This window comes from Belonocnema kinseyi, chromosome 5, assembly GCF_010883055.1.
Source record: "Belonocnema kinseyi isolate 2016_QV_RU_SX_M_011 chromosome 5, B_treatae_v1, whole genome shotgun sequence".
NCBI classification, from domain to species: domain Eukaryota; kingdom Metazoa; phylum Arthropoda; class Insecta; order Hymenoptera; family Cynipidae; genus Belonocnema; species Belonocnema kinseyi.
In genome coordinates, this window is record NC_046661.1 from 57,515,511 (window position 1) to 57,543,366 (window position 27,856).

At 28.2% G+C, this 27,856-nt stretch overlaps 1 protein-coding gene across 8 annotated transcripts in view; it reads right to left on the reverse strand.

Moving 5' to 3' along the window:
* LOC117172679 (spondin-1-like) overlaps positions 1–27,856 on the reverse strand; it is a 316,699-nt gene that overhangs the window by 60,861 nt on the left and 227,982 nt on the right. For 7 of the 8 annotated variants that reach the window (XM_033360810.1, XM_033360809.1, XM_033360815.1 and 4 more), the window contains 2 exons: positions 10,339–10,469; positions 8,665–8,902 (listed from right to left, as the gene is read on the reverse strand). In XM_033360810.1, coding sequence (XP_033216701.1) covers positions 8,665–8,902; positions 10,339–10,469 — 369 coding nt within the window. The remainder of the gene's footprint in view (positions 1–8,664; positions 8,903–10,338; positions 10,470–27,856) is intronic. The other variant, XM_033360808.1, reaches the window with a different exon arrangement.

Here is a 27,856-nt window from a genome sequence, read left to right on the forward strand (position 1 = left end):
GAAATGTTAATTTTTATACAATATTTGACGCAAATAAATTCGTTTAAATAAAAATATAGTAAATGGATTCGTGGAGAATCTTTCAAAACATAAAACGAGCGAAATTTCGCACGATATTATGTGTAATGTACATTTAAAACAATTTCTGCATTGAAAAGAGATGACTTTGAAATTAATACTTTTTAATCAAACCGCTTTTATTAATTACTTATCAGAAACAGTTATAAAATAATATACAGTAATTTCTATATATATTAACATTTTTATAGGTTTAAAAAAATTTTAACAAAACAATCACATTTCATTCGGCGAACTTTATATTTGGCACAGAAAGGAATTCTGATCAATTCCATTTCCTTTTTTGACGACACTTTAATCGCATTCGAATTGTTTCTCTAGCGCTGCATTACAATCGCTCTTATATCTCTTTCTAGAGTTCTTGAGCATTGAAATGATTTTTTCAAATATACGATAGAAAACCAATAGAAACGCTTTTATTGTATACAATTCGAACCTTGTTACTGGTTATCGCGATAAGCGATTCCAGAGTCTTGGGTAGGCAGGAAGAAGACGTGACTTTAAGGCCATGTGACGAGAGGGTCACGTGATCAAACCTGGTCTTTAATTTTTCTTTCCCAACTTACGTCTAAACGAAATGAGATATTGCTCTGAAAGTCCATGTCTCTGCTTTGTTCCGGTGGATATTTTGAGAAAATTTTTTTTTCAAAGAAAATACCAGTGGAAGTTTTCTTTCCCAACTTACGTCGACACGGAATGTGATATCGTGTTAAAAATTTGGTACGATAAATAGAAGGCGTGCAAGAATGTGTCTCTGGTCCTAAATAATTAGAATAGTGAAAAAAGGTTTTTTTTTTAATTACTGTTTTGGAGAAATACCGACCGTGTTGTCGTCAAACCCTGAAAGCATTTTGCAATGTTGTCAATGGGCTAGTTTTGAGGATTATATTTATCAAAGTGGGACAAAACAACCAAAATGCCTCACGAACATTATGCACAAATAATGAAAAAACTAATGTTTGCACTTGAAATGCAAATAAACATATTTGGTCTGACATACGTATCAGTCTGGTATCAGCTGTGTCAAAGCAGTACTAGCGCAGCGAGTAGACAACTTCGAACTTCTAGGGTTATGTGGGTAAAACAGATTGCATGATTACCGTCAGAGAAAGTTAAAAGTCAAACTTCTGCTGTAAAACCTAAATGTGTCCGTCGATAATCATTATTTGCATAAATAAACTTTTTTCTTCCTCCAACTCTTTGCAAGGTCACAAACGATCCTTGAATATTTATTAACATTTCCCGAAAAAAATTTCCGCGTTATTTAAACTTTTATTTTTCAATATGGATGAAAAAATACTGATCTTAGGGATGACTTGATCAGCTGTTATACTTATCACATGGCCTTAATGGGTATTGCCGTTTTAGACCCAGTTCTACAGTAAGTACATAAGTGCATTCTCAATAATCTAATCTTCTACAAATAAAAAAATAAAATAAAATCTTTCGTAGTTCAAACTATAGCACTTCAAACTGCAGCATTTTAAGCTTTCGGATTTCAAACATTACCACTTAAAACCAGCTTTTTAAACTGCAACACTTACGGTTTTCGTCATTTTCTCTAAAGCCAACAGATTTCGTCGCTGAGAGATCATGCGATTTCAAATGTGAAAATTGCCTGATTTGAAATGAATTCGATTATAATATAAACAAATTTGAAAATGTTTCGAAGAGGCACTTTACTCTTCTTGAAAACATTTCTTCTACGTCCAATTGTCGTGAAGAACTATGAAAATATGTAAGATTTTTTTCTAGTCGAAAATAGCATCTCAAAGGCAAAAATATATCGATAAATTCCAATTTAAAATAAAATTGTAAATTGAGTGGATGTTTAAATTGTTCTAATTACATAGCTTGTAACCGTATAGAATTTTATTCAAATTATATGCATCATCTACTATTTCACTTTCTTTGAAATTAAACTCAATTTAAGACGATTCCATTGAAAATCCCAAAAATTAATCATTTTTTTTAAATATTACCACCTAATGAAAAAAATTTTACGTTTAGTTAGTCCTGCGCGTCCAACAGAAGGGATAGTCAGCGTGAAAAAGTTGTTTTTTACAAAAAGAAGAGAATGGAAAAAAGTGACATTAGTTCGCTATGCGAATTCACATACAACTTTAAACAACAATTTAAAAATCGCTTTCAGAAATTAATTCTAAATTTAATTCTAAATTTTTCTACAAATTAAAATCCAAATCGATTAAGAATTGGGTTCTTAAAGTTTTTTTGAACTTTTTTCATTGGTGTTGACGCACTGTACCAGTTGTGCTATACTAGTGAAGCCGCGCGGTTGCATTGCATACATTTAAACTTGGATTAATATGTGCCTTTAATAGTGTAGCATATTCACACGGCCCTGACTGTTTACGTTCGGAGAGCCTGAGTTTGAGCCGAAGGTCAGAACCAAAACCAGGCTTAAATTATAGGTGGATTGCAATTAATATCTCCGAAAGTTACAGGGTGCCCATCAATTTTATGTGTGAAATGAAGTAGAAGATTATAAGGAATTAAAATTTGTATATTAAACAAATAGTAATAAAAGTAATTTTCAGTGAAAAATTTAATAAAATTTTTCTTGTGCCTATTATTGAAAATTTGTTTTTATCGGAATTGAATTAAAAAGGTCTATAAACTGTACGCTACTCTCGTAAAAATCATTTACGTTTACTCCCTGAATTAAAAAAAGATTGGCAAACCATCTTAGCCATCAAATTTTCTCTACCAAAGCTGTAGTTTCACCAAGTTTTATCAAAATCGTTAGACCTCCCTAAAACTTTTTTATTCAGGAAACGGATTGATCCTTTGATATATTTTGGAGCTCTATAGATAAATATCTTCACAACTTAGGATGCAACTATACAAAGCTTGAAATAATTAACTTATAATTATGATAGCGGAACTAAATACCATGTTTTCAAGACAACATTTAAAAAGTTAATTTAAATAAGCCTGTAGTGAGTGTGGTGTGTTTAATTTGAATTCAGTTTTTTTTGGTCAGCTAGGTTGCCTGAGTTGAACTGAAGAAGAACCTTACTGTATTTAAAAAGTTAAAACTTTAGTTTGACCTGCTTTTTTTGGAAATTAGTAAAATTTTGACTTCAATTTTTTTCTTATGGTTAGTAGATTTTACATTTAAGAAAATAGATTGCCAGCAATATTTGCCTAAAAAAATGTTATTGATTTAAAGATCGCAGGTTTGGCCAAAAATATCATGAACTTAATTTTCAAAGTGTATACTGCCGATTGGAAAATGCGGTATCTAAAAAAAGCCTTTTATGGATTTTCCTAATATTTATAAGGGATGACCACCAATTGCGACTTTTACTTGCTGTTTAATGTTTGTAATGAAAGCTCATTACAGTTATAATATATATACTTAAAAGTTTGCCATGAGGATAAACGTGGGATTGCACTGGGTGAGGGTTCCATTCTACAAAATTGCATCCGCTTACCCGAGCCTTCACTTATATTTGCTACTATATTTGCCACTATATTTGCCACATCCACAAGAGTCATGTTGTGAAGAAATTCAAAATTTCGTATTCCGAGATCACCTTGACGGCATGAGATGTAAAGTTCCGAAACTATGACTTAAGGTTCATGCTTTTGTTTATGTGCAGAACTTTTTGTGACCCGATATTGAAAGGTCTCAGCTCTTCCTTCATTCATGGAACCACTCCAAATGAATATAATACTACCAAAATGGTAAGAATGTTCGTTGCAGATACTTTGTCCCTTGTCGAAAGTCTGGAGTACCAACTATATCGGAAAGGACGTTTGTATTTGCATCGAGGAAAATTAATAATAGATGTTGCGTCCTAAATGCGTCTTTGTTGTACGTCCAAGTATGTATAGCTTAAAATGAACCTTTTCACAATCCCTAAGGCTAGATCTAGTTGCCCTTTATTTTTAGCAGAGATCTTAAGATCACCCATGTAAAATATATGAGTCATGGGTCACAGCAGTGACCAGTTTTTCCGCAGAAGGACTTTTGAGAATGGCAAAGGGGCGGCTGGTTTGAATACAGTCAGGGGACCCGGGACCTTGTGCGGCCCGCGGCTCACCAGATCACTTTTTTACAATATAAATCTTAAACCAAATAATTAGTTTAAAATTAAGAAAAATTAGGACAAAATTTTCTAGCTCTTTTGAAATTTGCCTTGAATAAACATGCCAAATTTACGCTTATAAGAGTAAAAAACGTTGGGGAGAGAGAGATCCACCAACATTTTGTGGTCAGGGAACCCTTATCAGGATGTGGGGGTCATTCCCTTGATATCGCCGATATGCCGATATAAAGCCGCGGCTTCTAAAAGTCCAAGCAAAAAAGCAGAGGTGGCAAAATCCCACCAATATTTAGTCGACAAGAAAATACACGAAATATTACATAGAAATGTAGAAGATCAGTCCTTGTCAAAGGAGGAGGCTTTTTCTTTTCTCAGATCATCAGTCATTAATTCAGGTAAAGAGTGTTACATTTTCGCATTCCAAGACTGTTTCATTTACACCTAAGTATACCGCGAGCGCATTTTATGTCATGAAGTCCCAGCGATAGGTGCAGAGCATGTCATGCACACTCAGAGTACATAGAACACATATAATCCGGATATATCTTACACACGCGGGAATGATATATCTCTACAAAAATAATGCGTCCCTAAGAGTGCTCTATTATCATCTTCGTCCCTCTTACGGTGTTCACCATGACCCCGCTCTGCCGAATGCTCCGAGGAAGATAAGAGTCAATTGTCCAAAACGAGAAGTGCCAAATTTTCTGGAACTACAATTTTCGGGCAACCGTCTCCGCTGCACACTCAAGGCCTTCATCTTTCGGTTAAAGTAATTGTCCTTATTATCAATGCTAAAGGAGGTGCGAAATTACCACCGGTTCGTAACTTTAAAGCCGTACCCGCGTACTAAAAACGTGCTAAGGCACTTGCGAGATAGGTGTAGAAATCTATCATCCTTGTGTCGCTCCGTGACCACAAGACACGCGAAAGTTTCGCTAACCGATAGTTGTGATGCCGGTGTGCTCTGTGGACTACCATATTACAACCGTGTTACGTGGCCATGGATGTGATTTCGCGTGGTTCTACTGGAAGCCGGTTTAAGTTTTATAGATGAGAGTTGCTCCCAGCCGGCAAGTAGCGCTTCGGTTTCCTAGCTGGACGGTTGATTGTTCGATACTCACTGACTGAAATTTAGTTATTAATTTATTTTGTATTTATTTAAATATCTATAAATATAATCTACTTCAATGATCTTAAAAAATTATGTTAATAATACTTTTTTATTGCCTTTGTTTATAGAATAAATTCATAATTTTTATATTTTATGATGTTTTTTTCTCTCGCAAAAACGAGATTTTTAGTTTAAAAGACCTCTCTCGAACTTCCATTTTTCAATATAATTGATACATTTTTTTTACATTCTCATCAGAGAAGGTATTAGATTTTTGTAAAATTTGACCCCCCGCCCAGTTTTTGTCAAATGTCCTGAATTGAAGGTCAATTTTATTAGCCAGTTATTTTCGATGTAAAATTTAATTCATAAAGACAAAAATGACCAAAATTAAAGTTCTTAAAAAATTCCAAAAACCACACGAAAATGAACCTTTTAAGCCAAATAACGGACAATATGAAAAAAGTCAAGAAAAAAAAAAGCTTCATTTCTAAATTTTCTACAAGATTATTACAACAATTTTTTTAATTTTCTTGAAAAATCAACAATTCTAATTTTGACAGCATGCAAAATAATGGAAAATCCAAATATTACATTTTTTCACGCAACAATTTCACAGTATTTCAAAGATTCTCAAATGTATAAATGGATTTTAAAACACTGACCAGCTTTGCCGTTTTTAATTTCTAAATTATTTACACCCACACACACATTGTCCTTAACAAAAGGTAAGGCTGCTCAGTAGATCGCATGTGTAAAGTTTAAATAAAAAAAATATTATTTGAATAAAAAAATATTATAAATGAGCAAATTCAGTTTATGAAAAAAACGATTAAAGTTGCAATAAAATATTTAAGAACAGAATTTTTTAAAAAGAATGCGCATTTTTTCAAACGGCATAATGAAACTACGTCTGTTTTAATGCCAATGTAAGTTATGAATTATAATAATATACATTTATGCAAATTATATAAAATTTCAGGGATAAACTCGAGTGCGAAGCACACGGAGAAAACGATATCGCAAGAATTGCAATATATACCGTAATTCCTGTGCTATATATCGCAAGTATCACATTATAATAGCGTAAAATTGTGATATCGTACATTGCAAGATTTTACATTATATTATTATTTTATTATATTATATGTACGAGGGTTCTAGTAGTGGTCAAGCGATGTTACTGCATTATAATATCCTAAAAGCTCCGGAACCTGCTTGAAAGTTATCATATTACGAAACCAAATTACTGTTTTCGATGCTTTCACCTTTAGTTTAAAAAGGTCTATGACCAGCAGTCCCGCGCCCTAGGCGCGCTCAAGCTCGCGAGCGCAGAGTTCGATGAGAACGTGCTCGCGAAGCTGGAAAATATTTTAATTGACATTTATATAAATTAAATTTTTTGCGCAAAACATGATAAAATTGAAAAAAGTTCGTTTGTCTATGAAAATATGTATTAAAAAATTATTATTTACAAAAATTTGAATATTATGAAAGCAAATTATATTGAGAAACATTTCAATAAATAAAAATATATTTAAAAAATATGCCCGCCGTGCAGGTACTTTTGCATTGAGCGCTGCGCGCGCGGGTCGCACTTTTGAGCACGCCTGGGGCGAGCGACTATTGATTCTCGCGCTCGATTATGTATTTACCTCGCGCAGCACACTCGGTCTTGCATTTTTGCCACATTGGCGCACAGACCTTTAAAAATTATAGATCAAAGCACTGACAACTGTAATTGGGTGATTGTGAATTCTCGTTTGTTGAAGCTCTTGCGGCTTTAATGAAAATCTTCTTAACACGTATATCGTGCTTTTCATTCGATTTTCTCCACAATATTAACTTTTCTACATTATGTTCAACACTTTTATAATAAATGTATAAATTTATATCATTACAAATCATAATGTGCATTGATATTAAAAAATACATATTTTTATTGCCTTGTTTTTATATTTTCCATTTTATTATACGATTAAAATAAAATCGACTCGTTCTGTCACGAAATTATTGATAACAAATTTAGAGATCCTTTTTGGGTGAACAACTTTCGTCTATTCATTTTTTTGTATACATTGTTTCGTTTTTTAAAAAATTTAATTTTTTTGTTTTTAATGTTATTTTTTACGACTAAAACAAAAATTATGCGCCCTATTAGAAAATTATTAATAACAAATTTCTAGCTCCTTTTCAAAATTTCAATAATATTTTTAAGAATAAAACAAAAAATGCGCATCATGTAAAAAAAATCACATCAAATTTGTAGCTCTTTTTGGATAAGAACTTTTTGTCCCATTATATTTTTCGCAGGATGTGTCATTTGCCTAAAAATTTATTTTTTATATTTTAATGTTTTTTACGAAATAACTACTGATCCTCTGAAAAATTGATTCATAACAAATTTGTAAATCATTTATATTTTCATAATTATTGACAAATCATATTTTTTTTGCATATTGCATAGTTTGACCTCAAAACGGAATTATTTATGTTTCATTTTTTTTCGGAACAAAATTTAAATTTTCGATTGGTTCAAAAAATTTAAAAAGTTTTTATAATCTTGTAGAACTTTAAAAACACAACGCTTTTCTTCTATTGACATTTTATCATATTGTGCGTTCTTTGACTTGAAATGACTATTATTTTTCTTTTAGATTTAAAAAATGCTATGACTCTGGTAATGTTTTTTATCGAAAAATTATGTGGATAAATTGTACTTTTTTTGTATACTACAAATAGCCGTGCATAGAATTTTTAAATTTCAAAAAAGGGTGGCTGAAAATTTTTGAAAAAGCTCTTACTTTTTTAATTTTTATCCAAAATAGCTGGTAACGAACTCGATCTTTCTTTTTTGTCTCTGAAAGCGTATGACAAAGCACAATCCGATCCGATTAGTCTTTCAACAGTTATCCGGTGTACGAGTACATACGACAACGACAGACAGACAGACACCACCGTAAACTCGGATTTTTCGGATTCAGGATGTCACGAAACGTGGAGATTGATAGAAATCCGCGATATTCAGTTTTCACATAAAACTAATACCTCCTCATAATCATCAAAATGTAAACAAAAGTGTGGGCAGCGAGAGCTACAGTAGTCGCTGAAGCACTACTGCCTAAGCTACTGGCCATTCGGATGTATTTGACACCAAACTTTATATTACTTGTGGCGAACATTAAAAATTCTATTTTCTAGAAAACGGCGAAAAAGCGGATGTTATTGCTTTCGCAAATTAATACTTAGATAATAAGACTTTATTTAAAAAATCAGAAACCGAAACTAAAGTTCACAATTGATGGCCTCCTTTTGTTAGCGTTGCACTTATGTTTATCTTATTTTTCACTTAAGTGTAATGATTTAGCAAATTATAATAAAAAAATCAAGAATACTTGCTGGATACAGATTGTCTATCTTTTTTTTTATGTTCAATATTGTGACCACCTGAGTTTGAGCGACCTTCAGGCATTTCTTCGCAGACTTTTTCATAAATTCTTTGTCGATTTATATAAAGCTTTGCCATTGGCTTCATGTCATTATTAAACGGATCATAAAACGGCGATCTACTGTCATTCGGATACGACGTAGTGATACGACGGATTGGTTCTTGGGGATCTGTCGGCACGTCTTCAGCCTGAAATATACAACAAAACAGACAATTGAACTTACATTTAAAACTTGTAAAGAAAAATAAAATTTTAAATTAAAGACAGAAAACAAAGATGTGAGCTACGCGTGCAATTTTGTTCATCTCACTTATTTGTTTAATTAAATTATATCATTAGTAGTAATAGAAAATTTATTTTTATTGTATCTAAAATCTTGAATAATAAAAAAGAAAAGCAACAAAAATATTTGTAATAATTGATGAAAATTGTTCTCTTAACTGCAGAATTAATATATAATATTTTTGTACAATTTATAGACAACTAAAGTTGCATTTTTTAGAATAATATATGGAGCAAAAGCATTAGTGGTTGGCACTAGTACCAGTCGTTGGACTTAGAACCTAATTTGGTTCAGACAAAGGAAAAATGCAAATATTTATCATATTTTATGCACATAAGAGTGATGCAAACAAAATACTTCAAATATTTGAAGTTTTCCTATTGTTTAAAGCAAATTATAGGGGAGTGCCAACAACTGGTGCCAGTGCCAACTATTGGTGCTCTTAACCTAAAAGTTTAATGAGAAAAATTACATCAGGAATAATATACCTATCATCGGTTAAGAATCTCTAATAGCGAAAAAACAACAAAAATTCCAACTATTGTTTAAATATTGTAAATACTCTTTGAAATCTAATGATTAAAAAAAAATAAAATAAAAATAGCAATTTCAAACGAGAATGACTAACATAACTTAAGCAACTATGTAGAATATAATGGGCCTCATTTGATGAGCACATAGCTTCCTCATTATGATTAACTACCAAATATATTTTCTGCTAACTTAAACTGCAATTAAACACAAATTTTAAGTCTTCTTTGAAATAGATGATTTTTCACTCAAGATTCCGATTTCTAATGCAAAGCACCCGCATAACATAAAATTGTCGAAAAGTTGTAAATCTTCTTTGAAATTTAATTTATTCCATTTTGTCCGTTCTTGTTTTTGATGTGAAACAATCACGTAACCTAAAATTATTAAAAAATTATGACCCTTTGAAATCTAATAATTTTTGTTTAAAAATCTTTATTCCCGGTAGAAAAATGCTCTCAAAACCGAAAAAAACGTAAATGATTGAAAAAATTTTAATCTTTGAAATCTAGTTTTACAGTTCAAAAATCCTACTTTGCGATGAGAAAAAAACTAATGAAACCCAAAATTTTTAGAAATTTTGAGTCCTTTTCGAAACTTTATGATTTTATATTAAAATTCTGTTAAAAATACTAATTTACATCGGAATTCCCTAACATAAAACATATATAATATTTTAAATTATTTATTAGATAATTTCAAAGTGTTAATTTTACTTTAGTTAATATTATAACAAAAGACATATTTACGTAAATCAATTCTGAAAGATAATAAAAATGAAAAAAGTGAAAAAGAGACAAATCTGCTTACTATATAAGTGATTCCTTCATCCGTCCCCGCATCATACGGGTACAAATTAAACTGTTTGTGCTCTATCCAGGAACAGTTCGGAAGGCAAAGTTCGAGACCGGAAACTCCTACGAACCAGTCTGGCGAAGGATCTGTTTAACAAATTAAATTTATTTTGGCAAAGGTTTTATAGAGTTTAAACTGTTTCAAATGAGTTCCGATAATAGGGTTGATACAAAATTCCAATTTCGGAAATCCCTAACCTTCCTTGACTTTTCATTGACAAATTTTTCATGTTCACTGATACTTATAAATCTTTCTTTTAGGTGTAAAAGCAAACTTACATCTACAAGATCAGTAATATTACTTCAAAAAATTGCTTGTTTCTACATTTATTTTAAAGACATTTAGTGACAACAGTCATACATAATTCCATAAGAGATCATCCAGAAATTACTTGATACGATTTGGGGCTGAAGAGATTTCGTAAAATCTTACTGTTTATTATAAGTGCGGAGGGGAAAGGGGAAGAGGGACAATTGAAAAACTTTACGTAAGAAAAATTTTGCCACAAAAAATGTAAATCCACATTTATTAAAACTTAGAGTTATTGCATTTTCAACAAAATAGATGCGTTTCTAAACGAATAGTTTATTTTCCAAATAAAAAGATGAATTTTTGACTAAGAAGTTTATTTTTCTACCAAGAAAGACGAATTTTCAATAAAATACGTAAAGTTTCCACTAAAAAAGATCATTTCTAAATTCACAAATGGTTTTAAAAAATTAATATTCTGCAAAATAGTTAAGTTTTTAGCCAAAGAGATGAATTTCCAAAATGAATCAATTTTCAAAACAAAGAGGAATTTTTAACAAAAAGTTGAATTTTCAAACAAGAACGCTTATTCAGTTAATAAAAGAAATAAATTTCTTCCAAGATGTTAAATACTCAAGCCAAACAGACTAATTTCCTATAAAAAAGATGTCTTCAACCCTAAAATATGAATTAAAAAATAATAATATGCAACGGAATGGTTTTAATGAAAAAAATAAAATTTTCAGATAAATGTCATATGTTGAGATTACTTTACTACTAAAAAGACGACATTTCAACCAAATATGTTACTTTTCAACTAAAATAGTTAAATTTGCTTTTAAAATAATAAACTTTCAACCAAATAAATTGTATCCTTGGAAAAATAGTTAAATTCTTAACCCGGAAATTTATATTTTCAACCAAATGAATGAATAGAGTCAAATTTTTTTAATGTTAAAAATCTTTAAATTATGCGATGGAAAATGGATTATTAAGTGAAATTCTGCTTCAAGAATAGGACTTTCCGAAATTATGCAAAGAAAAATTCAGAACCACAATTCACTTAAATATTCATTATTAAATGACGTTAATTATTTTCTGTTATTTGAAGAGTTAACTTGATCGATAGTTTTGATTTATATTTCACAGAAAATCGCCGATCCTCCAAAGTACACCAAAATCGAGGTTCAATTGAGTTGCAACAAATTTGAGCCACCCAGATTCATTATTAGAATCTAGGGGAAAAGCATCATTTAGAGACTGTTTTTTCTCATCCAGAGCAACGTGAAGTGTCGTCTAGAAACCGTCAGTCACCTGTCAAAATGATTTTGTCGGTCGTTATTTGGGTTAAATAGATGCTGATAAACAGGTAAGTTATAATAATAATAATTACCTAACTTTTAATTTCCTCCCATTTACCAGTGACTATTAGAGTCTTAAAGTAAAAATTGTACTTGGCGTAGTATAATTTCCATATCTCAGGTTAGTCAAAACCGACATGACATTGAAACCACTAAAGCCAGGATGTGACAACTAAGTCGTGACCGTCTACATCGAAATTGATGCCTGTTCTAGAGCTGCCTGATCGAACCTGAAATTAACCCCCACCATACCTACCGTTCGGGAGCTGCAAAACAGAAGGTGCATGATTACCACTGTGAGTTCGTGTGTAAGCCGAAAATGCACGATTCGACTTCGGTTTTCTGCTGTACGATCATTGCCGATCTGAAAGCTTCGGAAGAATTCGGTGGTCTTCTATTTATATCTCGATCCCCATTTGAAAGAAATGAAAGAAATTGGCGAATTTAATGTTTCGCGTGATTCTTCATTTCATGCATAAATCGATTTTGAGGTTATGTTTTTCAGGTGTATATTAAGTATGAATATTATTACTATAATGTAAATTATTAATGATAATATCATAATTATAAGATATTAATTTTAATTAATAGTTGACAGGCTTTTAATAGAAATAGTTAAACTTTCAACTAAAACAATTATTTTTGGCTTTAAATTGTTGACATTAATTGAAACTTTCTTAGAATGTTTTAAAATATCCCAAAACAATTGAAAACAATTGAAATCAATTGAAAATTCCTTGAGATCTATTCAAATATCCTAAAATATATCAAATCCTTAAAAATCTCATATTATATTGCTGTAATCAATTGGAAATTCCTTGGCGTCTTTCAAAACTTCCTCAAATATTTAAAATCCTTACAAATTTTTTGAAATCTCTTGAAATTTTTTAAAGGCTTTGAAAATATCTTGAAATTAAAAAAAAAACCATGAAATATTTCAAATCCTTTAAAAGTTAATACTAAACTATTAAAATCATTTTTAAATTCCTTGAAATCTATTACAATATCCTAAAATATATCAAATCCTTTAAAATATCATATTAAATTACTGTAATCAATTGAAACTTCCTTGGCGTCTTTTAAAACTTCCTCAAATATTTAAAATCCTTTAAAATCACTAAATTATTAAAATCATTTAAAAATTACTTCAAATCTATTAAAATATCCTAAAACATATCAAATCCTTTAAGATCTCATATTAAATAACTGTAATCAATTGAAAATTCCTTGACATCTTTTTAAATTTCTTCAAATATTTAAAATCCTTAAAAATCTTTCGAAATCTCTTGAAATTTTTTAAAACTTCAGATTGAAATTTATAAGACTTCATGCTTTAGAAACTTTGGGCTTTACAATATTCTGATTATAAAATATCAGAAATTTAAAATTTCTGTGGTCAGGAATTTAGAATTTCTGCGGTGGTACAGAAAAGAGGAAAATATAAATATACATTATTGTATATAATTATAAATTTATATACTTTTTTACACATATTTTTAAATTTCGAATGATTTCAATTTATTTATGATTTCTAATTTTTTATAAATAAACTTCCAAGTGTAAAATTCCAAATTTGAAGACTTGCATCCCATCGAATTTAAAATTATTCTGACTTAATAGTTGAACTTTTTTGAACATTCAATTTTGAATGCTTTAATCAGCTTTGAATTTTATTGATCCCATTTTCATAACTCTAATTTACAAACATTACAATATTTAACGTTTTAAAATTTTTCTGTTTTCTAAATTTCAATCTCAAGTTTTAAAAATTTAAAGAGATTTCAAAAGATTTTAAATATTTGAGGTTATTTTAAGAGATATCAAGGAATTTAAAACTTATGTTTATAATTTTAAGGAATTTCAAAGAATTAGAAAATTTTTAGAAGGGTTATTTAAAAAAAATCCAAAGTACTTTAGAAATCTTAAAAAAAAGTTTTAGGTATTTCAAAAGATTTTGAAGGATTTGAAAAATTTGAGAGTATTTTAAAATGTTCCAAGGAATTTGCAATTGATTACGATGATTTAATATGAGATTTTGAAAGATTTAATATATTTTTTATTAGTTTATTATTTCTAAATAGTTAAATTTTTTAACAAAAAGTTAAATGTTCATCCAAAAAGCTGAATTGTATACTAAAAAAGGCATTTTTAATAAAATATATGTACTTTGCACAAAAGAAATTCATTTTCAAACAAAAAATATTTGTACAAAATAGTTAAATTTTCAGGAAACAAATTTTTTCAACTAAACTGATAAATCATCAATCAAAAACAAACTAAATTTTCAACAAACAGTTCCACTTTCAACCAAAAAAGTTGAAAAAAAATAGTGAAAATTATTTGAAATTGCTTTGAATTATTGAAATTATTTGAAAATTCCTTGGAATGTTTTAAAACATCCTAAAATATTGAAAATCCTTTAAAATCTTTTGAAATCCCTCGACATCTTTTAAATATTTCTAAGGTACTTTGGAGTTTTTGAAACAACCCTGCTATAATTTTTAAAATTCTTTGAGTAGCTTTGAACCCACTCCTTCGGCTTGCGGGTTCCATTCCCGCCTCGCACTTTGGAAGATTTTCGGTGGCCCATGCGGTGAACACTAGCCTATTAAGGGAGTTGTTCATCTCCGGAGAGTCGTGGGATCGGTACCTCTAGAGAAAAAGGTTTTCTCTAAGTACTTAAGGCTGTTACTCTTGGTGGTTCGGAACCCACCTTAAACTGTAGGCCCCCCTTCCACCACCAAACAAGTGTGTGGGGAGTGTGTAAAGGAATAGAGAAGAAGGTGTAAGATAAATGTAAACTCTTAGGGAACACATTAGAAGCTTCCATTCCAAGATTCCCTAAAAAATATATATACATAATTATATAATTATATACAAAAACCGTTTTAAAAATAGTTAAATTTTAACTCGAGTAATTTCTATTAAAACTTTGATTTAATAGTTTAACTAATCTACCAACAGATAATTTTTAATGTTAGAAAATTTTTCTGTTTTCTAAATTTCAGTCTGAAATATTTTCATTTAGAGATTGTTCAATTGAAAAACATACATTTAAATTTTGAACGCATTGAATTTATTTATGATTATTAGTTTTTCATAAATAAACTTTCAAGTTTACAATTCTAAAGTTGAAGACTTGAATCCTATCGAGTTGAAAATTATTCTTATTGAATAGTTGAAAATTTTTTGAAAATAAATTTCGAAAGCTTTGAATTTTTATTGATTCCATTTTCAAAACTCTAATCTACAAACATTTCAATATTGAAAGTTTTGAAACTTTTCTCTTTTTTAAATTTCAATCTGAAGATTTACAAAATTTCACGAGATTTCAAAATATTTTTAAGGATTTTAAATATTTGAGGATGTTTTAAAAGATGTCAAGGAATTTTTATTGATAACAGTAATTTAATATAACATTTTAAAGGATTTGAAATATTTCAGGGTATTTTTAAAATTTCAAGGAATTTTCAAGAGCTTTAAAAAATTTCAAAATATTTCAACAGATTTTTAACGATTTTAAATATTTGAGGATGTTTTAAAAGATGTTCCAAGGAATTTTCAATTGATTACAGTGATCTAATATAAGCTTTAATATATTTTGGCATATTTGAATAGATTGCAAGGAATTTTAAATTTATTTCAATAATTTAGTATGAGATTGTAAAAGATTTGAAATATTTTAGGGTATTTTTTTCAAGGAACTTTCAAGATATTTCAGAATATTTTGATTTTAAATATCTGAGGATGTTTAAAAAGATTTCACTGCATTTTTAATTCATTTTTATAAATCGAAGGAATTTCAAAGAATTTTAGTAATTATAGCAAGGTTGTTTAAAAACACTCCAAAGTACCTTAAAAATATTTAAAAGATGTCAAGATTTTTCAAAAGATTTTGAAGATTTCGAAATATTTGAGAGTATTCTAAAAGGTTCCAAGGAATTTTCAATTTATTACCGTAATTTAATGTGAGATTTTAAAGGATTTGATACATCTTAGGATATTTTACTAGATTCCAAGGAATTGTCAATTAATTTAAATAATTTAGTATGAGATTTTAAAGGATTTAAAATATTTTAGGGTATTTTTAAAATTGCAAGGAATTTTCAAGAGCTTTGCAAAATGTAAACAGATTTTAAAGGATTTTAAATATTTTAGGAAGCTTTAGAACATTTCAAGGAATTCTGAATTAATTTCAATCATTTAAAGCAATTTCAAAGAATTTTATCTTTTTTTTCAATTTTTCTGGTTGAAAGTGGAACTAAAATGAAAATATTTCAGACTGAAATTTAGAAAACAGAAAATTTTTCTAACACTAAAAATTTAACTGTTTGTAGATTAATTAAACTATTAAATCAAAGTTTTAATAGAAATTACTCGAGTTAAAATTTAACTATTTCTGAAACGATTTTTGTATATAATTATATAATTATGTATATATATTTTTTAGAGTATTTTTACATTTTCAAGGAATTTTCAAGATATTTCAAAAGGTTTGAAAGAATTTTAAATATTTCAGGATGTTTGAAAAGATTTCAATGAATTTTTAATTGATTTCTATAATTTAAAGGAATTTCAAAGAATTTTAAAAATTATAGCAGGGTTATTTAAAAAACTTCAAAGTACCTTAGAAATATTTAAAAGATGTCGAGGGATTTCAAAAGATTTTGTAGAAATATTTTTTGTTTGAAAATAAATTTCGTTTAACAAGAAAATTAATCTTTTTTGTCGAAAATTTAACTATGATTAAACATTAATTTTTTTATAGAAAATTAGACTTGGTGGAAAATAAATTTCTTTTGTGCAAAGTACATGTATTTTATTAAAAATGCCTTTTTTAGTATACAATTCAGCTTTTTGGATGAACATTTAACTTTTTTTTAAAAAATTTAACTATTTAAAAATAATAAACTAATAAAAAATATATTAAATCTTTCAAAATCTCATATTAAATCACCTTAATCAATTGAAAATTCCTTGGAACATTTTAAAATACTCTCAAATTTTTCAAATCCTTCAAAATCTTTTGAAATACCTAGAACTTTTTTTTAAGATTTCTAAAGTACTTTGGATTTTTTTAAATGACCCTTCTAAAATTTTTTTAATTCTTTGAAATTCCTCAAAATTATAAAAATAAGTTTCAAATTTCTTGATATCTTTTAAAATAACCTCAAATATTTAAAATCTTTTGAAATCTCTTTAAATTTTTAAAAGTTGAGATTGAAATTTAGAAAACAGAAAAATTTTAAAACGTTAAATATTGAAATATTTGTAGATTAGAGTTGTGAAAATGGGATCAATAAAATTCAAAGCTGATTAAAGCATTGAAAATTGAATGTACAAAAAAGTTCAACTATTAAATCAGAATAATTTTAAATTCGATGGGATGCAAGTCTTCAAATTTGGAATTTTACACTTGGAAGTTTATTTATAAAAAATTAGAAATCATAAATAAATTGAAAGCGTTCGAAATTCAAAAGTATGTTGAAAAAAGTATATAAATTTATAATTATATACAATAATTTATATTTATATTTTCCTCTTTTCCATACCACCGCAGAAATTCTAAATTCCTGACCACAGAAATTTTAAATTTCTGACATTTTATAATCAGAATTTTATAAAGCCCAAAGTTTCTAAAGCTTGAAGTCTTATAAATTTCAATCTGAAGTTTTAAAAAATTTCAAGAGATTTCAAAAGATTTGCAAGAATTTTAAATATTTGAAGAAATTTTAAAAGATGTCAAGGAATTTTCAATTGATTACAGTTATTTAATATGAGATCTTAAAGGATTTGATATGTTTTAGGATATTTTAATAGATTTGAAGTAATTTTTAAATGATTTTAATAATTTAGTGATTTTAAAGGATTTTAAATATTTGAGGAAGTTTTAAAAGACGCCAAGGAACTTTCAATTGATTATAGTAATTCAATATGAGATTTTAAAGGATTTGATATATTTTAGAATATTATAATAGATTTCAAGGAATTTTAAAATGATTTTAATAATTTAGTATAAACTTTTAAAGGATTGGAAATATTTCATGGTTTTTTTTTTAATTTCAAGATATTTTCAATACCTTAAAAAAATTTCAAGAGATTTCAAAAAATTTGTAAGTATTTTAAATATTTGAGGAAGTTTTAAACGACGCCAAGGAATTTTTAATTGATTACAGCAATATAATATTAGATTTTTAAGGATGTGATATATTTTAGGATATTTGAATAGATTTCAAGGAATTTTCAATTGATTTCAATAATTTAGAAAGAGATTTTAAAGGATTTTAGATACTTTTGGGTATTTTTAAATATGCAATGAATTTTCAAGAGCTTTGAAAAATTTTAGCAGATTTTAAAGGATTTCAATTGTTTTAGGATATTTTAAAACATTACAAGAAACTTTCAATTAATGTCAACAATTTAAAGCCAAAAATAATTGTTTTAGTTAAAAGTTTAACTAATTCTATTAAAAGCCTGTCAACTATTAATTAAAATTAATATTTTATAATTATGATATTATCATTAATAATTTACATTATAGTAATAATATTCATACTTAATATACACCTGAAAAACATAACCTCAAAATTGATTTATGCATAAAATGAAGAATCACGCGAAACATTAAGTTCGCCAAATTCTCCCATTTCTTTCAAATGGGGATCGAGATGTAAATAGAAGACCACCGAAGTCTTCCGAAGCTTTCAGATCGGCAATCATCGTACAGCATAAAACCGAAGTCGAATCGTGCATTTTCGGCTTACACGAAGTCACAGCGGTAATCATGCACCTTCTGTTTTGCGGCTCCCAAACGGTAGGTATGGTGGGGGTAAATTTCAGGCTCGGTCTGGCAGCTCTGGCCTGTTCGTTCGAAGCAGCCCCATGCATCGCCCCCACTTTTCTGTTTTCTTACGATCCGGAGGGGAATTGTCGGTTAAAGTAATCCAACAGATGGCGCCAAAAAAAGTAGGTCTGTCTTTTTCATGGAACTGCATTAAGAAAAAGCAAAAATAATGAAAAACTTGATGCTATTTACAAAAAAAAAAAAAACGAAGAAAAATAGATGAAAAAATAAGTCTTACTATTAGTAATTATTAAAAAAAAAGAAAAAGTCATGAAAATATGTAGTTTAATATGAGTAAAATTTAATTTTTCGATACGTTTTGAAAGCAGTTCGAACTATATATTTTTGTGATTTGTTTTGCTCATATTATTGATTTTATTACTTGTTAAAGTTAAAAAAATTATTTTTTGTCAAAATTATTAATGTAGCTAATGAAAAAAATTAATAATATTAAAGACCTCAATGACAAAAATATTTAAAACATATACATGATCAGAAGAATTAATAAAAAATATATGACGTATATTGTATATTGAGGGAATAATTTGGTAAAAAGTCAATGAAAAGACTAATAAATGAGAAAGTGGATTTAATATTATTTAATATAATGTATATATTTATTTAAATTGAACCGAATATCATATATACATTTATACAGGGGAATAATTTATTTGTTGCTTAATCTTGAAAACTTTTTTCTTGCTGCATTCAACCCCTAATAATTTTATTTAAAAATTTTAATTTAAAGGAGATTTTGAATTAAATAGTTAATTATATTATTGTAAACCTCATTTCTAAAATGAATAGACTATAAACGATTACACTCTATAAACAAACGTACCGTACACTCATGACGGAGAGTAGGAGGAAATTCACTTCGAACTTGGTTCGCTCCGAACTTTTGTCTTCTCTATTTGTTTATTAATAATTTTTCTACTCAAAGCATGGAAAAACTAAAATGGTGTACATAACAATTTTTTATGCTTTGATAACTGATCAGGAAATCCTTATATTGTCTTAAATTAATGTTTAGGGAATCATAAAATACAAATAATTTGTTTATCATTCCATTTATTTGTTTCAAACAAATTTGATAAGCAAATTAACAAATAGTCTTATTATCGGTAAAATTTTTGGTGCTAAACGTGCTTCACATTAATATAGGAATGACATTTAATAACAAAAATAATGTAAAAGTTTATAATAACTATTGTTATAAACAATTCTTGTGACAAAATATAATAATTTGAGATTTTTCAAATTATTATTTCCTTTAAGCACCAGGAAGAATTCAGGTATTTCCTAAAACAATAAATATTTACAATTATTTGACAAAATATAACAATTTGAATTTTTGTAAATACATTAAATACAGAAATTCAAAATTTTTGTCCTTTCGCATAGAATTTTTTTTTACTCTGGAAATATTTTAAGCTGTTGGGCGAATAACTGCTAGTCATAAAAATGTTTGAGAAGTTAACAATAACCATGGTTATAAATAATTCTCGTGAGAAAATATTCAAATGTAAAGTTTTATCAAAATTTTTATTTTCTTTAATCGCTACAATGGCTACGGATTTTCCTAAACAATGTATCTTTGATCATATTTAGTGGAATATAACAACTTACATGTTTATAAACAATTTATACAAAAATTGTCCCAATGTTGGCAGTTTCACTTAAAAAAAGTCGGGTTTTCAATCGTAATAGATTGGAAATGAATCATAACACTGCATGCTAAGATTCACTCAATACAAAATCTTTTGACAATAACCCATCGACTTGGCCATCAAAGAAAATTTAAATTTGATAAAATCTTAAATTTAAATATGTTATCACAAGAATTGCTAATAACAGTGGTTATTCTTAACTCTTCTAATATTTTTGTGGCTAGCAGTTATTTGTCCAATAGCTTAAAACATTTCCAGGGCAAAAAAATTTTTCTATGCGAAAGGGCAAAGATTTTAAATTTTTCTATCTAATTTGTTTACAAAAATTTAAATTGTTATATTTTATCAAATATTTATTATTTTAAGGATTACTTGAAGTCATTCTGGCCATTGAAGGAAATTATATTCTGAAAAATCTCAAATTCTAATATTTTGACACAAAAATTGTTTATCGCAGTGGTTATTATAAACTTTTAAATTATTTTGGTTATTAAATGTCATGCCTTCATTAATGGGAAGCACTTTAAGCAAAAAAAAATTTTTCACCGATAATAAGACTTTGTTCATACTTTGACTGGAAAAATTATTAATACAAAAAAAGAAGAGACAAAATTTCGGAGAGTCAAGATCTTTAGAATTTAATGATCTTTGATTTAAAACAGAAAAATTCAAAATCGCAAGAAAATTGAAGGCTCTGGACATTTTTGAATGAACAAAGTGCATTTCCTCCAACTGTGCGTCATGAGGACAGTACGTTTGTTTATAGATTTTAATATCTTATAGTCTGTTTATTTTAGAAATAAGGTTTGCTATAATATAATTAACTATATAATTCAAAAGCTCCTTTAAAATTTAAATTTTAAATAAAATTACTAGGGGCTGAATGCAGCGAGAAAAAAGCTTTCAAGATTAAGCAACAAATAAATTATTGAGCTGTATAAATGTATATATGATAATTGGTTCAATTTAAATAAATATATACATTATATTAAATAATATGAAATCCATTTTCTCATTTATCATTCGTGTCATTGACTTGTTACCAAATGATTCCCTCAAATTATTTGATTTGAAACTTGATTCCCTCAAACATTTTAATTACAATTACCACTACTTTTTATTAATGTTTCCTTAAAAACTTGAAATTATTCAGATTTTAAAGGTACAAAGATTCTTTACTTTGCAACTTAAGTTGTAGTCTTACATATTTTAATTATTATTAAATTTATATTGGATATAAGTAATATATTTTTTTTTGAATTCTTCTGATCATGTATATGTTTTAAATATTTTTATCATTGAGGTCTTCAATATTATTAATTTTTTCATTAGCTACATTAATAATTTCAACAATAAATAATTTTGTTTAACTAGAGTAAATAATAAAATCAATAATATCAGCAAAATGAATCATAGAAATATGAAGTTCGAACTGCTTTCAAATTGTATCTTAAAATTAAATTTTATTCATATTAAACTACATATCTTTATGATTTTCTCTTTTTTGAAATAATTAGTAACAGTTACTCTTATTTTTTGGTTATTTGCAAACAGCATCAGTTTTTTAATTATTTTTGCTTTTTCTTAATGCAATCCAATGAAAAAGACAGACCTACTTTTTGTGGTGCCATCTGTTGGCTTGGTTTGACCGACATTTCCCCTCCGGATCGTAAGAAAACTACTATACATACACACACACACGGTCGAGGTAGGGGGCTGGTTCGAAGAAATTTCCTCTAGATTTTCTCTATTCAACAAAGTGAAGTTAGCTGGTGGTTGAAGAGAAAATGTCTAATTGTATATGTAGACGCTTATAACTTTTTCTATACATGCCGGCTTTAGTTTAAATTCCGACGGGCATGGCTAACCACATGGAGAGACTATAGGCTATAAAGATTCCTACTATGATAAGAGATGATGATATTTCTTTATGTATTATTATAAACTTGAGCGAGTAAAAATTAGTACTCACGTTTAGAAAAAGTCTTATTTACTGTATGAGAATGGTGAGTGTGAAAAAGTGATAATGGTCAATAACAAGTTTTGTAAAGCTTTTAGTCAAAAGTCAGAATTTTAAGTAACATAAGTTGTAAGAAATTTAAGAAATTTTAGTATTTTTAAATAAGAATGCGTATTGAAATGAGAACCACTAGTGATATCTGCAACAGGGATTTGCGAGAATTCTAAAGACTCTAAAAGCGCCTGAAGGTTTCCGAGCTATTCCGTCAATAGTCGAACTCGCGACGATCACACCATCTGACCGATTGTACTGGGCTCATGACTTGGGATTCCCCGCCAAATCTCTTCAATCATACGTGTGTTTGTAGGACAAACATGTTCGTAAGTAGTGAAATTTAAATTAAAGTTTAAACTAATTTTAATTTGGAAATTTTTTATTTAAACTCTCAATTATTGACACATATAAAATAGAAGCTTTTAACACTTTTCAATTAAGTACAATTAAACTGCAAGACCTAAACCTTCACACTTTGATAAATTGAATTGTACAAAGATCTCTGGTTAAAAAATATGAATCCGCGCATCCTTTTAAATTCTCGAAATTAACACTTATCCTCAACTTCAACTCGTATTAATACGAATGTGAAGAAATGAAACATGTCCATCTACCAACTCCATAAAAACATTATAAAAAAAAGTTTCCTTGGAAAATATAGATTGCAATGAATTTAGATCAATTAAAATATATATGTTAAGACTGATTCACATAGTCTTATTGATAAATCCATTTATTCAGTTGGTCATAAAGAATAAAACATCTTATTTGTATTCTTAATCAAAAATAAATTAATATTTTTTAAATTAATTGCAAAACACAAAAAAAATAAATACGATCCACCCTAATGTCAATCAAAACATCGTCTTCACTGTTATGATACTTTGGTCAATTAAAAAACTATATCTTCCAAAAAAACAGCAAAGATATCATTTAACTATATCCAAAAATGAGTGCATCTTCCTATTTAAAAAAACTTTAAAAAACGAATTTCCTTCCTTCCAGTTCTATAACAACCATAACAATAAAAAGATCCCTCTTTTAAATAACTTTCAACTCAATAAAAACTTTACAAATATAAAATGTACGACGAATTTAACAAAAATTAGAGTTTTATATATTTTTAAATTATCCTCTTTTAATTCAGACAAAAAAAACGAAAATAAAAAATTCTTTCTTTAAACAAAATGAAAATCTTAAAAATGAAAAATGGCCTTTTCAAATTTAAAAAAACGGTATCTCTTTCAACTCAATAAAAACTTTACACATATAAAATGTACTGCCAATTTAACAAAAATTAGAAGTTTATCATTTCAAGGTTGATACAAATGTTAAAAATGCAATACTTCACATTTTTCCACACAATAAAAATATGAACCTAAAAAAGTTCCTTTCGCAATTGCAAAGAAATTAAATACCAAAATTAATTTGATTTTTCTCAATTTTGGTCCTTTCAAATTAATAATTTTCAATTGTTACTTATCGTTGCAATAATAATTGTGAAGTTAAAAGTTTAAATATCTTACTCTGAAATTTTTATCATTCAAGGCTTTCTATTTCAAACGATTTAGTTTCAAACTGAAGCAATATTTAAAAAGGATTTTAAATAAAATAAAATTGTTTAATTAATGAATGTATTAATTCTAAGTTATTTTTATATTAAAATTATTTTATAAAGTTTGAATCTTAACATTTAAAAAAAAGTTGAAATCGAATTTATTTTAATTGAAATATATTATGTGATATGATATTTGTGATATTCCAAGTGATTTGATAGATGGTTCTTCTAAGAATTTGTGAAATTCCTTGTAAATAAATAAATTCACTATCATACTCATGTCTCGGCTTTTTCCGGTTTAAAAAAAATTCCCGGACATTTCCTGGTTTTCCATCCAGCGGCTACCCCACAAATAATATGTTAGCAAAGCTTCAAATATAGATTATTGGAAAGATAAAATTCAGTAAATGATAGTTCTACATCTACTCTAAGAGTAAGTAAGATATTGAAAACTTAAAATTACGTTGAAAATTCAGAATATGGAGGTTCACGTTGCCATATTTATTATTTTATTTTAATTACTTTAAATAATAAATAATTATTTTTTCATCTTAATTTTGAAGGGAAATGTTCAAAATTGTTGTCTGATATAATATCACATTTTTCAGGAGGTTCGAACAGAATTTCTTCCAGAATATATTCGACTGAAAATATGAATATGTTAAATATGTTCCGAATTTTAAGCAACTATTAAAAAAGTAAAAAGAAATTCATAACAAAAAATGAGGAATCTCATTTTTCTCGTAGACTCAAGTAAGTTAGAGTTCAATATATTAAAGGCATTTTTGGTTAAGAGTTGGATTTTTTAGTGGTAATTACAACTTTCCTAACAGCTTGTACCATTACGGAATTTGTTGTCCTTCTATAAAGATACTTTCAAGAATTAAGTAACATTACTTGATTCTATATATGAGAATTTCATTGTTCCTACACAGTCATATATTTATAAGGACTGAGAAAAAGATTATTCATAATTAACTCGCGTAATTGTCCAATTCATATTATAGTGGTCTAGAAAATATCCTTATTTTTTTCTTCTAAAATGGCTCGATGCCTAAAAATTGTTCCTTTTCGTGTAAAATGTCCACTATACATTGGTGGAATTAAACAAATTTAGGTATCTCTTAAGCCCATTATTTGCAAAAAATTGCTTATGTTATTTTAGTTTCCGCTGTTAATGGTTGTTTTACATTAGAATGGAAAAAGGATAAAATTCATATGTACTCAAGTAAAATGATAAATTAATAGTTGAAATTAAAACAGCAATTTTGTGCAAAAATTGACTTGAGAGATCCCTAAATATTTTTTTTATAAATAATGACAATATTCAGGAGACATTTTGACACTAAAAGGAAAAATTTGTAAGGAGACATTTTAGAAAAAAGCTTTTTTTTGGACCACGTTTCATTTATTCCTATTTTTTTACCACTTTTAATAAAATTAGTTCACTACCATTTAACCATTTACAAATGAATAACGAAAGTTTTTTTAAGTATTATGTAATACTTTTTAAGGGATGTAGGGTCAGAATTGCTTTCAAGAATGTGATATTTAATACTTGAGTGGCTCATTATTCAGGAAAATTATACCTTGGGAAAATCTGTTGATATCTGGCAACATCCTAGAATTGTCAGGGAATTTTTTTATACAATTTGAGCAGAGGCTCTGAGATAATTCTAAACATAATATTTTTTAATATTTGTATTCATTTCTTTCAACATATTAAATATATAAAGAATATACCGATTATTAGTATAAATTACCGTGATTCTTTCTCGAATGAGCTAATAATTACTTTTACATTTTATAAAATAAAAAAACCTAAAACTCTAGAACCGTCGCTTAATACATAAAAAATATTTTTTTAAATTATTCTGTCGGTCTGTTAGTCTGTAGATGTTTAGTTTGTTAGCACGATAACTTTCGAAAGAGTTTACAGCTTGGCTTATCTGTTGGTATATTTTTGAGTATCTTAAACTAAAGGTCAAGTTCTTTAGCCAGCCATTCACAGTATTCAAAAAGACGAACAATTTATCCTAATGATGATACGAAACTTCAAGCACATGCAAAATACGGAAAATGACGAGAAGACAGAAATTGTACATTTGAACAAGATGTATAAATTTGTTAAGAATTGCTTTTGAATAGGGTGCGTAGTTTTTATTTTAATAGTGAAAAACATAATAATAAAGAGTAAAAAATAAAATAAAATCCGCCTGCTGCGTGGGAAAATTCTCATCACAACTTTCGTCTTATAATTTCTTGTTTCTCTCGTGTGTGAGTTTTCAAAAAAATTAATTTTTTTATGCTTAAAAAAATGGCAAATCAGAAATTGTAATTTTTCATTCAACAATTTCACAGAATTTTAAAGATCTCGAAATCTCTAAATGTATTTTCGATGTGTGTGTGTGTGTGTGTGTGTGTGTGATAAATAGTTAATTAAGTCTGGAGCACCTGCAATTTTTGACCTAGCACTATAAGTTTCTCACAAGTAGTGATACGTTTCTCTCGTTTAGTATATAAGGACCGAAAGAATCCAGAGTTTCAGCGAAATGCGTGTGATTTATAGATATAAGATAGTTTTATATATGCGTATAGGTATTAGTTAAATCTTCGCAAACAAAACCACTGTAGCCAGTGAGCGACCATCCGAGCGTATACCCACATATATATTAAGAAGTATATGAAGTCCATGCAATAGTGTACACTTCTCTCCGTCTTCCGTTTTGCCACGCGCCAGTGTGAAACACATCACGTGACCCCCATTTTTCGTATGGTGGTTTAGAAAGATTGCAAGGCTTTCGTAACGAAATGTTCAACATTCTGTTTCATTTCTTTCAAACCACTATACTAATTTTCGCTATTTGAATCCATTACAAAATTCAATGCAGCGAAGTAGAAATACTGTAATTTTTTAATGTAAGAGTCTAAAATTCGTACGATTTATTCTAATCAAAGATATTAGTCTGCATTTTCATAGTGACTATTAGACTTTTTCTAACCGAACCTCGATTATCCCTAAATTCGTACACTTTTTTTGAATGATGGATATGCGATAAAAGAAATATTAATATCCAAAGTCTCTCCGTGTAACATTTGGAGGTTGCATTAGGAAGTTATAATTTTATTCTAAGTGACTAGTACGCACTTTTAAATAAAATAAAGTTAAAAATTAGGTAATTATTATATTAATTAGTTTTCCATTTTAACAATTATTTAGTCTGATATCGCAAAGCGAATAGTTGATTTGACAGGTGTTCAGGTGGCTGACAGCGTGATTCAGCACTCCACAACTCTCGGCATGAGCCAAAATTCAGCCTCCAAATGATACATTCCCCTAGATGCACAGATGTGCAACTGCGTTCATAGAAATAAATTTAAGACTAAAAATTCTCTCAAATGCTCATTGGGAGACCAATGGAACTTGAGCTACAACAAATTTAACACCAGCGTCTATCTATGTTCCACAGATGGTGGATTGACATCAATACTGATCGATAGCAACTACTCTGATGATAATAGATTTCCTATATATAATATATATATATAAAGGTATTACTACGTTACTAGGTTCCTAAAAACGAACCGAACAAGTTTTTTTATTTAATATTACATATTTCACGAAACATTGATTTTGAAACGTAGTATAGGGGGACATATAAAATCACATCTATGAATACCAGGTGTATACATATGAAACCGGTATTGACATCTAGCGGCCAGTAGGCACACTTGTAGGCACTGTCGGAACTTACCATTTGTGCTAATTGGCGTATT